This window comes from Puntigrus tetrazona, chromosome 19, assembly GCF_018831695.1.
Source record: "Puntigrus tetrazona isolate hp1 chromosome 19, ASM1883169v1, whole genome shotgun sequence".
Lineage (NCBI taxonomy): Eukaryota > Metazoa > Chordata > Actinopteri > Cypriniformes > Cyprinidae > Puntigrus > Puntigrus tetrazona.
The window spans coordinates 1,951,005-1,966,292 of record NC_056717.1 but is presented as its reverse complement, the minus strand read 5'-3'; the positions used below and the strand labels follow the sequence as shown (position 1 = coordinate 1,966,292).

At 38.3% G+C, this 15,288-nt stretch overlaps 1 protein-coding gene across 3 annotated transcripts in view; it reads right to left on the bottom strand.

The window, feature by feature from the left end:
• Nucleotides 1–602: 602 nt before the first annotated feature.
• The window catches only part of thrb (thyroid hormone receptor beta), a 79,656-nt gene continuing 64,970 nt past the window's right edge, over nt 603–15,288 (bottom strand). The window contains exons 6-12 of one of the 3 annotated variants that reach the window (XM_043217709.1): nt 12,081–12,181; nt 11,513–11,660; nt 10,537–10,742; nt 8,835–8,921; nt 8,000–8,146; nt 6,696–6,954; nt 603–5,203 (exon numbers count right to left, since the gene is read on the bottom strand). In XM_043217709.1, coding sequence (XP_043073644.1) covers nt 4,962–5,203; nt 6,696–6,954; nt 8,000–8,146; nt 8,835–8,921; nt 10,537–10,742; nt 11,513–11,660; nt 12,081–12,181 — 1,190 coding nt within the window. In that variant the 3' untranslated portion in view covers nt 603–4,961. The remainder of the gene's footprint in view (nt 5,204–6,695; nt 6,955–7,999; nt 8,147–8,834; nt 8,922–10,536; nt 10,743–11,512; nt 11,661–12,080; nt 12,182–15,288) is intronic. The other 2 variants (XM_043217710.1, XM_043217711.1) reach the window with 2 other exon arrangements.

The following is a 15,288-nucleotide window of genomic DNA, read 5'->3' as shown; positions in this document are numbered from 1 at the left end:
AAGCAACACTTTTTTTTGTTGCAATGTCAACCGTATATCAAACCGTTTAAATAAATAACCCAATGACTCATTTATTAAGACAGTCACTTACTGCCTATTTACTTTCATGTTTAAAACTAGCTTTCTGTATTTTCCCCAACATTGCCTTGTTCTTGCGCTGGCTGCAATTTCTCCGATCTGTACATAGTCCGATCTTGGGGTGAATTTGCTGTGAATTTTACTCCTGGGAGGATTGGTGTCTGTTATGAACGTGGATAATCTACCTCACTGTGGAATGATGGACTTAAATTGTTTGGAAATTGCCAAATGACTCTTCCCAGACTGACGGCAGCAACAATTGCTTCTCTAAAATCATTGCTGGTGCCTTACTTTCTTGTCATTGTGTCACCAAATACCTGACCAGCAAACTGCTAAAACGTCTGCTTTTATAGAAGTGATCACGCTTGCTGAAGATCAGATAATCAAAGGCATCAACAATTACCAATGCCTGACTGCTACACTCTTAAGTCTTTAAGTTAACACTAAGGGTGTCCTAATATTGTCACACATTGGTTTATGCATAAAGAGTCTCACCCATATACTACACAAATGCACAACACATATTGCAGGGGTTTCTCAAAACCATCTTTATTCTCCTATTCACCTTAGGTGCAAATGTCATCACTATCATCATCATCTTTTGCCAAATCCAGGATTATTTTCTAGTGCAATGTCTCTTCCAGGATATCCAAATCACATCATGATCCAAAATCAAATTCAAGGCTCCACTGTCACACAGCAGGCTTGTGCAATAACGTTCATTTTGGTTAAACAAAAACGAAACAAAGAATGAAGAATGAGACAAAATAAAATACATTTTCTTGTCAGGTTGGACAACTTGATTCACATTGAAAATTCACTTTTTCACACCACCAGCATACTGTGGACTAATCAGGTAAATGTTAACTAAGACACATAGAAACAGAAGTACATGTGCTGTAATTGTTTCTCGGGGATGCGTTTGTTTCAGTTCAGCTTGGTGAGATCTGATGGTTTCTTCTGAATATGGGTTTTAGGTTTTATTCCAACATCCAGCAAGGATCACATTTTGTGATTGGCTGTGTGGATTTTTGTTGTTGTTGTTATGATTATTATTAGATAGCATACATTAGTTGTCATTAATGCATTTGTAATGATGAAACGCACACTAAGGAGAGATCATTAAAGAGAGATCGTTAAAAACAGGACTGATTTCTGTTTGAGAATGGCGAGAGATTTTTGAGAAAAGACAGTCTTTCGTTTCCTTGTTGTAAAACTGCTCAAAAATGTTCATATTGTGCATATAACATGTAAAAAATATCTGCAGTCTGAAAAAATACAGCCTCTTTCCTTTACACCATAAATATCTTTATTTTTGTAGTGCGTTTGTGTTTTTTTTTTTTTTTGTTATTTTACCTGTGCGCTCAGAGGAAGTAGTATCGACCCCCAGCGTGTCTGTGCATGCATTTGTTGATCTGTGACCAGGGTCCAAAATTAGCATTTGCCAAGTGCTGACGCCAAGAAAAAAAAAGTATCATAAATGCATGATTTAAATCGAATTGTATAAACATATATACTGAATCTCATAGAAATGAGAATGAAATACATAAAATCTAATGAAGAATAATCTGTCACAGATCATCTAATTTTGGCTGCATATGAAATTGACCCAATTATTAAAAATGAGCCTGGGCATGTTTGTATGGGACATTCCCAGGCTACTAGCTTGTCTGAGCATGTGACCATAACTAAGGCGACAGCTCTGGCGAAACATTAGTTTTGGACCCTGGCTGTGGCCCTTACTTTCCTCTTTCCGTAACACTCTCTGCGAACACATTGATTGTCTGTGCAATGACTTTGAGTCTGTCGAATATCTACGTTGGTGTGTACGTTTGTATGTGTAATCCAAAACATGTAAAACCACTGGAGCAATTCTATTGCTTACAAAAGGCATCACTATAACAAAACACTGATTGAACATGCTCTGCGCTTTGAGGTGAGAATCTGAATTCATGTCCATCTTTCAACAGCAAAAGGAAAAAAAAAAACGAACAAACAAAAAAAAAAAAACAGTTCTGGCGGTTCCTGATAATCAGTAGAGGTATGTGAGATTCAAACTCTCTTGCAGCACACAAGGACGTCTCTAGAAAGGTTAAAAACGCTACAGTAAAAGAAGAAAACCAGGACAGAAACGAGAACGGCTGAAACAACAATCACATCCGAAAGCATCCCTGTTTGTCGCAGGGTTGACCACTGACCTCAGCGTTTTGTGTATTTGCGCTCGTCAATCACCCAGAGGTTCGCTGACAGCACTCCCGGAGGTATAAATCGGCAAACTCATAGCACCAACAAGTTCAAGCAGAAGCATTTCCTTGGTCTATCGTGTGACGGCTATACAAGAGAAGAAGCGTTCGGCTGAATAGAGTTCCATCCCTGCGGGTCAAAGGATCTAGCGATGGATGGGAAATAGATCATGATCCTCCAAGCAGCTTGACACAACACCAAACAGAGTGCAGGTTTTTTAGGGAGGTTTTTTTTGGCACCTTAATAGAGGCATTATGAGCTAACGTTAGTGGCTGCTGGCTAGACGATATCTTTATATAAGGGCTAAAGTTGATCAACATTTGAGATAAAAAAACAAAACAAAACTCTTATGAATGTCTTACTGTCCAAAAGCTTTTAGGTGCACTAATAAAGAAACAGGAAATTTTACTCAAGGGCACAACCACCATCAAACACTGACATGCCACCTTGCCATTTAGAATTTTTTTGCCGAAAATATTTCTGAATCCAAAACCCAGCGAGCTGCTTTAAAAAAAAAAAAGGCATATGCAGGCAACACAACAAAGGAAGCATCACAAATACAATACTGCCTTAGAATTTGAACCAAAAAAATAAATATGATCTTTTGCAAGGTATAAGCTACGGGATTTCTGGAGATCATTGACCAACGTCTGAAAATTGAGGCAATTCTGTGGACTGCATGAGCGATGATAAACGTGAATTGAGAGAAGCACAGATGTATTGCCAGTGCCCAAAAATATACATATAGATATATATTCATATAGAATGCAGCACCTAACTAATTAGTAAGGAGAAAAATGTAAACATTAATCCAACTCCATAGAGGATTCTAAGTGATCAAGGGCTTAGAACGTTCCAGTTCAGTGAATTCCGAGGGTTCTACCAGCAACGGGCGCTCATGCAATGCAATCAGAGTAAATGAGACGGAGGGAACCGGAACGCAGCCTTGCAGCATGTTTTGACTGAAAATGACATCGGTCACGATTTACAGCTAATGAGGGAAATTTCATTCTCTGCGTCACTTCTCATGCATGCATTCAGTAATTGAGACACTTTGTTGGATATTCTTTCTAATGAAATATTGTGCAAAGTGGGATCCCAGCGAATTCAAGAAACAGTTGTGTAGTGTGACAGGAACAGTGACAACTTTGAAAGTCCCCTGATATTAGAAGACGGTATAGTTTTAAGTCCACTGTTCCCATGAGCTTTCTGTAATTCTCAGTTCATTTAAAAAAAAATGTTTTTCCGAAAATATCAGAGAAAACCTAAGACACAAATGCATAAGAGTGAACTGAAGAGCAGTAAGGAAGATGAGGTGTAGTGTTAAAATATTAATATTAAAGCGCTGATTAAATTTTGGTTGCGATGTCAGGCGACCATGTCCTCCAACCAATACGTCTGTATAGGTCATTTGCACAAATCCCTGAAATACGACCCAAAGCGCATACTACAATTGCAATTGCATGTCGAATGCACATGCTCACAAAAACGGAAATGTTCTTTAACTTATGATTTTTCAGGATTTTTGTAACAGGTAGGTTTAGGTGTGGTTATTCGTACACCCAGTAAAATACATTTTAATTACCATGAGATCGGTAATTAACCAGTCGACACATTGCATTTAAACAAAACATGCATTTTGATTGGCAATGACAGCCATACGTCATTTATGACGAAAGATGCACCACGACTCCGTCATTATTTTTATGCTCACCAGAGGGCGCTAGATTAAAAATGTAAATACGGGTCACATTGGGTACTTGCACAAGACAAGTATAGAGTCGTTTTTTTGTTGGAGGACAGGCTGCAAGTCAATGTCTAATGTCAATTTGATCAGCTTGCGTTGACATTTGTTGTTTTTAGGCTGCGTTACTATAATTAAGTCAACGTCAAAATGGTGTCAAAAACGCCTATTTTCATTCTCAACCAAAATGCAACGTGCCTGACATCAAACTGATGTTATATTGATGCCCTGTGCCTGCTGGATCAAGTCACAATTTGCTTTCCATGTAGCGATCTCGTCTAGAACACACAATCGCAATGCATTTTTTTTTTTAGAGTCTCAATATTAGGATGCTCCTATTTTGTCTCGAAACGTTGTCTAAGCAGGCAGCTCACTGGGGTTTGGACCGGAACTATAAACAACCTATGGCTTAACGTGAGCATGAAAAGACCTTCAGACCAACAGATAAGGGACACGAAAGAAAATCAAATATTTCTGTCCTCCTTCGCAGTGTGGTGTTCTTCGTCTCCTTTCTGAGGCCTGACGCCTGACACGAAACCCGAATGCATAGTTCATACATCTCCATTAAGCGCCATCGAAGACTATAATCGGAAACGAAACTATTTAACATAGAAAAAAAAATCTAGAGTAACGGAAAGCTGATTTTTCTTTTTACACAGAGTGAAAGAGAGAGAGAAAAAACTGTAACGCTATTCACATGTACCCGCTTTGTAAAAGGAATGGTTCCATTCAAAATAGGCCAGAGAGCTACTCCTAAAAACTATGGAATGAAATGACGCTCAGTAGTGCTAGAACAGAGTCGTGTGACCGGGGACAGGGAGACTGAGGGAGGCTGAGGGAGGCTGGATCTGTGGAGGTCGTGTTGGTGGAAGCAGCTTGGCCTAACTGTTGGCCGTCAGTCTTCGAACACTTCCAGGAAGAGGGGCGGAAAGAGCTCCGTGGGACACTCCACCTTCATGTGCAGGAAGCGGCTGGCATGGCAGGCACCAATCATGCGCAGGTCTGTCACTTTCATCAGCAGCTTGGGCCAGAAGTGAGCCACCTTGTGCTTGCGGTAGTTGATGTAATGTTCGAAGGCCAAGAGGAACTCCTCCTGACAGCGCTCTATCCGCTCTACGCTCGTCAAACCGGGGCGATCTGTCAACGAAATAAAGATGAGAAGATGATGGTTGAGTTTGACACACACACACACACACACAGATTTCATTGATTTCTTTTCAAAATGTCATTGCCTGCTCTAAAATACCAGTAACCAATGACTCAGGTGTTTAGGACACAGAAAAGTCTTACTCAATAACCGTGTTATTTCCTATTTGGATTTATGAATATGCTATATTTTGAACAGTTTTTTTCACAGCATCTAGCCAGTGTTTCCTGTCATATCTATGCAAAGACTGAAAAAGAAAAAGTGTTTATTGTTAGGATTATGATAAAGTCTCAATTAAAAGGCTTTTGAGAAGTCTGACAGTAATAATGGTTGAGTACTACTGTAATGTTAAATCTGTCTACTTTACTTTTTTACATTTTGGATGAATGTTTGAAACATTTAATCAAAAACGTATAAAATGTAATCAGTTACATTACTTGTAATAAGTACAGTAAATATTTCCAGAAAACAAAATGTAAAAATTACTGCTGACAATTCTTTTGCAAAACCTTGTTGACTGCCAGCTTTCAGTGGCACTGAAATGAACGAATTCAGTACATTCTATAATGAGATTCAATGGCATAGAAAGAGGTTTGGCCAGTAAAAATGACATTTTTAATATTAAACACTATAGTGGAACAACTGTTGCTTTCGCCTGCAAATCTGTGTGCTACAGTGATTCAACAGATCTGCATGACAGCTGATTTGTTACAGTACTACAAACATCCCATGTGTTTTTGACACTAGTTAAAATGAGCAAAAATTACACTATACTCATTGATCAGGTTCGTCCAGCTGTAACACTGGACAGTCTGTTTAGATGGCCCGGGATCAATATCAGATCTGTACAGGACTGGACACGGGCACTGAAGTCTTTACCTATTGATTGTGACATTCCCAGCTGAAGTGTAATCCTGTTTTAATAGCGTTAATAAGTGGTTTCCCCTCAGTGGCCTGTGTAATCCTGGGTAATCATACTCAGGAGCAGCCGCTGCAGCTGGCCTAATAGCTTTTAAACAGACTCCTGCTGGAAGTCAAGGCTAGTATTGACAACTGACATTAAACCCTCATGAAGGAGAGCAAAGGCGCCTCTTCATGAGGTTAACAAGATCTAGTGGATTTTTTTCACTGTTCAAAATGATCATTTTAATTAGTACATCTTTCTTTAAGACACGCATGCGTCTCTCTCTGACTGTATTTACAAGAATAAAGATATTCTGGATCACGTTAGACCAATTCTCACTAATAACTAATTATTAACTTATTAGTACTTATAATGCACATATTCTGCATTACCATATTCTACATCCCCAATGCTACCCAATACCTAAACTTAACAACTGCTTTACAAACTATTAATAATAATAATTTCAGAATTGCAAGATATAAACTCATAATTGTATGTTATAGTCAGATGTGTGAGACATGAACAGGCAAAGAAAAAGGACGAATGATTCGTTCGAAAGTAAAGATGGCACTGACCGGAGGAAAGCAGAATCACGGCTTGTAGCAACGCCACCTCTGAATCGTCTAGGTTGAAGGAGGACAGCGAGACGCCCAGATCAAAGATGGCGTCCGAGACGACTCCCAGGCCCCCGTTCTTGAGCTGGCCCCGTGTGACGGCCATCTCCCCGTTCAGCGTCAGAGTCTCGCTCTCGGGATCGTATCGCACTGCCGCTCGCAGAGACATGATCTCCATACAGCAGCCCTTCAGCAAAATGATCTGGTCCTCACAAGGCAGCTGAACCAGGTCACAAATCACACTTTCATCAGTCATCCTGTTTACTGCTGTGTATCCAAATGCAATCTCCTCTTCAAATGTCCTCATTTTGATGCATTCTCTGCTTTGATTCATTTCTATAGGACATCAATACAGTGGCCAAAAGACATGCTGAAACTTCGGAAAACACACGCAAATAGAAAAAGCGGCGGCAAATTAAGAAAATATCTTCATCAGTTTGACTGCACATGCTCACAAAACAGACAACTAAAGAAAGACCACGACAAAATTAAACCTACAAAATGAAAATGTACCGCATTTTTGGCGTATTTATTACCATTTGCATAACCACAGATGTACAAAAAACTAAAAGTATGCTTAATGTAGTAAATCTATATTAATCAATGCTGTGTACACTGTACATAACATATGTGTACACTGTGTATATATATATATATATATATATATATATATATATAAACCTAAATTTATATTCATGTAGTTTATATTATATATAAATATATTTAATATATAAACACAATTGTTAATATATACATGCATGTATATTTATTTACATAATATATACAGTACACATATGCAAACTAATTTTTTTTATTTTGTATGTGATTAATCATTTGATAGCACTAATATTTATTATTAGTTTTATTAATCAATTCATTTTAATAGGCTATGGTTCATTTTTAAGGGACGTTTTAACAGCAAGTTATCCAGCTTATGTTTCACATTTACAAAAACTGTATTTTGTCAGTTCATTTAGTCTAATAAAAAAAAAAAACTGAGATATAAGGAATATACAATCAAGACGCTAAAATAAATAAAAATCTGACCTTTGCGAGCAAGAATTGATAAATATGTCCTTTATTTTCTCCGATGTGGTGTGTTTCTTTATTTGTTTCTGTTGTGAGCCTTTGCAGTGCGAGTGATCAAAGTGATGAAGATGTGTTTTTTTTTTGTTGCCGCGCTGAGCTCTCTGGGCCACTGTACATCGACCCTCACTCGGTTAAATGCAAGCTCAGTTTGATTGGGTTTGACACAGCGCTCTTACCTCACAGAACATGGGCAGCTTTTTGGCAAAATCCACAACTCGAGTGATGGCGGGGGTGATAATTTTTGTAAACTGACTGAAGGCTTCTATGTCCACTTTGCTCCCCTCCGGCGCGTTGACGATGGGCGCAGAACCGATGTCCTCGGGCTGCAACGACAGGAAGGGGAGGGGCATGGAGCTCAGTAACGCAGGCACTTACAGGAAGTGGACAATCACAGAGACGAAGGTGTGACACAGCAAATCCTCATTCCCCTCTAAAGCACGAAGAAGGCCAGAGATACAGCAAGACACGTCATTGAAACAAGAGTGGAGCCCAGTTATTAAGAGGGAAAAGAGGAAAGATGAGAAACTTAAACTAGAAGAAGATCAGAGCAGAGAAGCGTCTTTGATATCTCCTTCTGTGGGGAGCTTACTGACTAGGGTTATCCACTGATATTTGAATGTTATTTTTATTATTTTATTTTTTAAGATTTGTGCCCTTCTGACCAGAAAAATGTGATGTGAAAGACAGAGCAAAAAAACAAAAACAAAGCCAGACTGAGGGTCAAATGTAGACTGGGAGCCGAGTACAGCACAAAACCAGCCTGATGTTCCCCTTTGACTTAATTATTCAGCTTTCCTCTTCTGTGTACACCTTCATTCTGACACAGCGAGCAGAGAGCTACACAAACACGCCAAACAAATGCCTTAAGCATTCAGCACGTTGATTTATCCGCCAAAAAAAAAAAAAAAAAAAAAAAAAAAACGTGACAGAAATGGAAGCAGCTGAGAATTTGAGAGAGCGTTTCTTTTGGGTAAAAACATAAATAAATGTGTTTGCTCTGCTGGTTCTTACCTTGGCTTCCTTCACCCCCACTGCACTCTGGTCAGAAGTACAGAATAAATTACATGTTATTTCATTAAGTAGCATTGCTTCCTCGACCTGTTGGGCAATCAACAGGGATCGTGAAGTTTCAATGAAGAACCCGAGTCAAGTCAACTAAAAAGAACAAGTTTAAACTGGACAGGTGAGAGTGCAGACAGAAAGAGACAGTGAGATATTACGTTCATGTGAAGTTTCCATGGATTTCAAGGCTTTAAAATAATCTTGTGTAATATCACGCGCGGGAATAACTGCATATAGAGGTCTTTGATTACTGCCTTAGATGTTTTTATTTTTATTTTTTAATGGTGTAGAAAAACATGATTTAGGATTTTGTTGATATTTTTAATATTAACTGTAAGAAGTGTTACAGTGCATTAACTAACTTGAGTAATTAAAATACAAAATAGATGTAAGTGTAATCAGCTACTGAGAAAACAGCGTAATTAAAATACAGTTACTTATGAAAATGTTGACTATTACAAAGAGATTTATTTGATTTCTCTCATTGCATTAACTGCTTTAAAATACGAGAGCCACCAATGCTTCAGCAGTTTTTAAACTATATTTAACCTCAGAATTTTGTGGTGGCTACTGTAAGGTAAAATAGTTGAAAACATTTGAAATTTACATGAATAAAATAGCTTAAATATCTAGACTTTTAATAAGGGTAACTTGTAATCTGTAACCTATTAAATTTCCAAAGCAACCTTGGCTATAGGGTTTGTTAAAATAATTTAATTCAACGCAACGTCTTCCTTAAGATTGTTTTATGTACATGTGTCATGTCTTTCATAAATGAGGTCCATTTTTGTTATACATTTAAAACAATATTCAAAAAGTGAAAATCAACTTATATGGACCAATATACTATAGTAATGGATACATGGTATTGAAATATTTATATATAATATGAACATTTTTGGGCAATGTAATCAAAGTTTTGAAGAACACAAAAATTAATTGAACTTGTAGTCTTACCAAGCACAACAAATTAACTTATGTTGTTGTTTCTGGCTGCCTATACAGAAAGACCGAAATTGCATCTGGTTCCCAGTGGTTTAGAAAATACACGCTCCGAATAATAAAAAAAAAGCCATTGCAGAAGTAAATGTAATGGCCAAATAAAACATCTGACAGCGATGAAACGTAATTAGAAGTATTTTAAGAAGGCAACTAAACATCTCATGGAAACCCACAGCAGTGTTAAAAGAGTCCTCAAACAGAACTTCAATCTGTAGAGGAGAGTTAGATTCAAGAGAACAGAAGAACAATTAGAAACTGGGTTAGAGAAAGACAGAGAGAAGAAGATCAGAAGAGAAACAAACATGAGATAACAGTTTGAGTTTAGGAAACAGAGCTTGAGAAAAGAAGGACAAAGGTGTTCCGTTAAAGTTAGTGCTGCTGCCTTTGTGGTAGAAACTCCAGCGTCCATCTAACACTCCCCACTCTACAAGGAGATACAAAAACATGGACATATTAACATTGGGAACAGCGGTGAGGAAGGGCTTGGGAATTGTGTGGGAAGGGATAGGGAAGGGGAATCTAGGGTTGTGGTAGGAGAAAAACAAAAAACAAAAAGACAAAAAAAAACAAAACAGAATCCCACCCAAAAAAAGAAACATGGCTCGAGAAATATGGCTGCGATGCGCTCGTCAGGGAAGAGACCTCTCACCAGGAATTTGCGCTTCTGTTTCCAGTGGTTGCCCTGGGCGTTTGTGGCCATATGGGCCTCGGTGACGACCCGGATCAGCTCCCACTCCTCCTGCGTGGGCTCGGGTCGCTCCCACACCGTCTTCTGCAGCTCCTCGCGCCGCCGCCGCTCGCGGTTCTCCTCGATCAGCTTCCGCTTGGCTAGACGCTTGCTGTCATCCAACACCACTGGAGGAAGCAACAACACGTTTGCACGTAATCTAAAGGTTACGGATTGAACGCAAAATTGGAATTCTGCGTAAAACGTTGCGTCCAGTTGAGTTGAGCAGAACAACATCGTCGCTTCCTGAATAACTGGCAATACATATCGCAAAAAAAATTTGATTTTGCAGCAGTAGGAGTAGGCTTTGGCTTTTTGTAGCGAAGTATTTTTACTTTACTGAAGTATCTGCAGGTTATGAGAGTACTTTACTTCGCTACATTTTAAAGGATAATGTCATACTTTTTACTGCACTACATTTTATAAATAAAGCTATTGTTTGCTTTACCTTTAATACTTAAGAACATAAATAATGTAGTACTTTTTGTACTCAAGTAAATCTTTTAATTACTTTTACCTTTACTTTACAAAAATACTTCACAAAAATACCACCTCGGTTTTACGAGATGAAACACGTTTTTTTTTTAATTTTTGGAGCCTGCTGTTTGGGAACGCAGTTCTAGAATGAATAACTTTGACAAAATTTTAGTTGTAAGGTATGCTTCTTATTGGATAAGAAATGTATCCTACTTAGTTGGGTGTATATGCTTTTTTTAATGTAGATATTTAAAATGTATGCACATCTTGGCATTTCCATGCAGCGTTTTTTTATGCAATATCCCAAACTGCGCAAAAGGTGGATGGAAAAATAGCTTCATCTATCAAAAATTCATCTATCAACACAATATTGATTGACAATATTAAAAGTGCCTGTGTTTGCAGAAAGCATGTTACTCACAGTCTGTTGCCATGCCGACAGCGATGCATTTCTTGAAGCGACATTCTTGGCACTGGTTGCGCGTGACTTTGTCAATGACGCACTTGCCCTCGTACTTGCACGCGTATGTTGGGTTCAAGTTCTTCTGAATTGTGCGTCGAAAAAAACCCTTTAAAAACAAGAATTCATTTAATTGCCGAGCATGAACCTTTCTACACTGTACAAATGACCGTTATTTTAACAGGAAACAGTAAAAACCTGCTAAATGCTTAATGGAAGGAAGGAAAACCTAAATTGACTTTTCCAGGATTCCCTGCATTGGATTTCAAATTTAGTTGGAATTTGATGTTTTTTCTCTTATCAGTTATGTTTATGAGGGTTTATGTTACATCTAATGTTGTTAAATGAATGCTTATTGCATATTTCAGTCTCACCATGATGGCGTTCAGTGTTTGTGTGAATGACACTGAGCACCTTCTATATACGTCACTATTTAAAAGCTACTTACTGGTGCATTTTTCGAGATTAAATTTTTTTTTCATAAAGTTTGCTTTTCTAAGAGAACACATAAAACAGATAAAACACTCACTTTGCAGCCCTCGCAGGTAATGCAGCGGTAATGATAACCAGTTGCTTTGTCCCCACAAACAACACACAGCTCATCCTTGTCCAGGTAACTTGGTATGTACCCTAGAAGAAGTTACAGATAGTCAAAAACACAATCATTAACTTGAAAATATATGCATGAAAATAGGTTTGAGCAAAAGAAAAATTTGTTTAGGGGCAATGCGAGAAAGACAAGAAATAAAAAATAGACGGAAAAAAAGATAAATTTAGCACAATGATTTTATATTGAGATGGAAACACGAGGTAATACAGGTTTAGGCAGCTTGCAGCAGCCCACAAATCAATCTGATCAATGAGTCTTTGGTGGAGGTCAGCAGGAGGACATGAGCTCAAACCTTCTGTTCCTCTGTCTGTGTCCTCACAAATCAATACAACATACAATACCCCAAACCTGCCCCTCACACTGAAGATCAATACACTACACAATGTAGCTTCAGAAAGCAGTTCTTTAAAAATCTCTTCAAGTTCGGTCCAGAGGACAAGCAGTAATAAAAGCTTTTTCAATGCTTACTAATAGTGTTCGGGTAAAGCATGACACAAAATCAGATTACCATTTTCAAGTTATTAGCAAAGAAACACATTTACCAGACAATATCTGAGTTATTTTTTCAAATATGTTTCCCCTTTGTTTTCCTATGAATTGATTGACAGCTCTCCTGTCCACATGTTGAGGAAACTGGGAATAAATGCAGAGGCGTTGTGGTGTGAACATGATGTTAGTCTAGATCTCCACTAAACGTAAACATGCATTTTCTCATCTAAAAAAACAGATTTAGTATTCCTTAAAATAAAGAAAATATAGTGAATGTTAACTCAAACATGCAACAATTAAATATGTTAAATAACATGTCCTTTTTGGATTTGATCCAATTATATTAGTCTTTGCTGCTGACCTTCAATGATCCATTTCAATCACACTAAGTAATAATTACTTTAGACAACCTAAACCCAGCCCAGATAAGAAAAAGCAACTTAAAATACTACTTTCCATAGAAAGTAACTAACTAATAATACATTTAGTTACTTTTTTATGGAGTAATGTAATACTGCAATGAATTACTTTTAAAGCCACAAAATCTATTCAGACTCTTAAGCCTCATTTAAAACAGACGAATATCATTGCACTAGAATGAAGTTATCAAAGTGAGTGTCAAGCCAAGTTGTTAAGTTTCAAATAAGCTTCACGCATCCCCAACAAAAACCAATCACAAAAACACCAATTGATTACAAGTCTTTGAAAAAATGCTTAGATAAATTAAATTACTCTTTAGTCTTGCTTTGACTTGTTTTCGATATCTACCTCAATGCAAAGTATCCAAACCCTGCTTAGGACTACCGTACATCTCATCAATATAACAATATAACACCACTTTTAAAGTTGTAAATCAAAATGAAGAGATAACTCAATTTCCAAATAACGTAGTCAAACTGCAGTTGGGTTGTATAATACTTATTCACTATTCACCATGACTTTTCCCTCAATAAATTCCTAATTTGCTGCTTATTCATAGTTAGTAAAGTAGTTTAGGTATGGGGTAGGATTAGGTATATAGAATAAGGTCATGTAGAATAATGTACATGATTTGTACTAATAAATGTTCTAATATTCTAGTAATATGCATGCTAATATGAAACTAGATAAGACACCCTATAATAAAGTGGAATAGGGACAAATTATTCACTATTCTCTCAATCAATTCTTAATATGCTGCTTGTTAATAGTAAGGTAGCTGTTAAATATAGGTATCAGGTAGGATTAGGGATTTGGAATAAGGTCATGTAGAATATGGCATCAATATGTGCTTAATCTGTAATAATAAATGCAAATAAATTTATTTGGTAAACTGATTTAGTAATATTTTAGTATTAGTAAAATATTTCTAAACCCCTTCTCTTTTTTAAAACGTACTGACTAACTGCCAAGTACATTACTCTTAAACGGAGATATTAGACTATTACACATTTAACCGTGTCAAACAAGGCAGCCACCAAAAAACCTAAAAGCTCAAGAAGAGCCCAACAAAAGACACCCAACATCACCTAATCGCTCCTCCTAGAACTAGTGATACCTTTTTTGTGCGGCCCCTGCATCCACTGCATCTGAGAGAAGTCGGACCTGCCGTCGGAATAGTAGTCTGGTTGGTGGTAGTGACTGAGAGGGACCTCCATGGAGCACAACTCGCTCTTGAACACAGGGTTGGCCCCAGAGAAAGGGCACCCATAGGGCTGGCTGGGTGGCCAGGCCTGCTCCATGCTGGGAGGATGGTGGTGTAACGGCTGCGGCTCACAGCGAGCGAAGCCCGGCCCTTCGCCAGCGTACATGCAATACTCGCCCCCAGAAGGCACCGCATATCCCCCGCTGACGCCGTGGCCTATGTCGTACATGTCTGACATGCAGTAATTCATTACGGAAATCTTCGAAGGCACAAGTGCACGCACACAAACTACCGAAAAATCTCAAGTTAACGCGACGGAAACGTCTGGGCTTAAAGCACTTGAGCAGAATGCGATCGGCGGTTTTATTGGCGACATGAAGTCGTGAAGCAAACTGCGTGGAAACTGTCTGGAGGACACCGGCTCTTATATATGGAGAATCCACCCGCCCCACTCGCCCCTCGCCCTGCCAAATTGGGTGGAAGATTTCTGAGCACGCTCTCTTAATCTTACACCGGACAAATCCAAGAGGTTGAACAGCCGGGGGACACATCCTCGAGCGGAAGGCCATCATACATGTTCATGACGCACCTTCGAACAGATCAGAGCATGCTAATGTCGCCATCAGACCCAGCCTGGCTAAGATGCTGAGATTACAATCACAATCCCAGAAAGCTGAAGTTTATTGATTTCCGAGGTGAGACGCTTCAAGCGTTGGTCTTAAGCTGTGATCAGTCATATTGATTGTCATTTGGCCTAATCCTAAATGGAGTGACTCGTGACACATGTGAGGGTTTCAGACATTTACTGAGGCATAACAATGACAATTCATGCAATGAATAGTTAGACTACATAGTTTACATATTCTATCCTGCCACCAGTGTCCTGCCTTACTGTTCTATAGAAAATGCACTTTAACACACAGAACCAGAATGCATTGCCACAGAAGATAGAAGATTATTTCTTTTGAAGGATTTGCTTCAAACAAGATGTGCTGATAGTTTGTCTAGTATTCT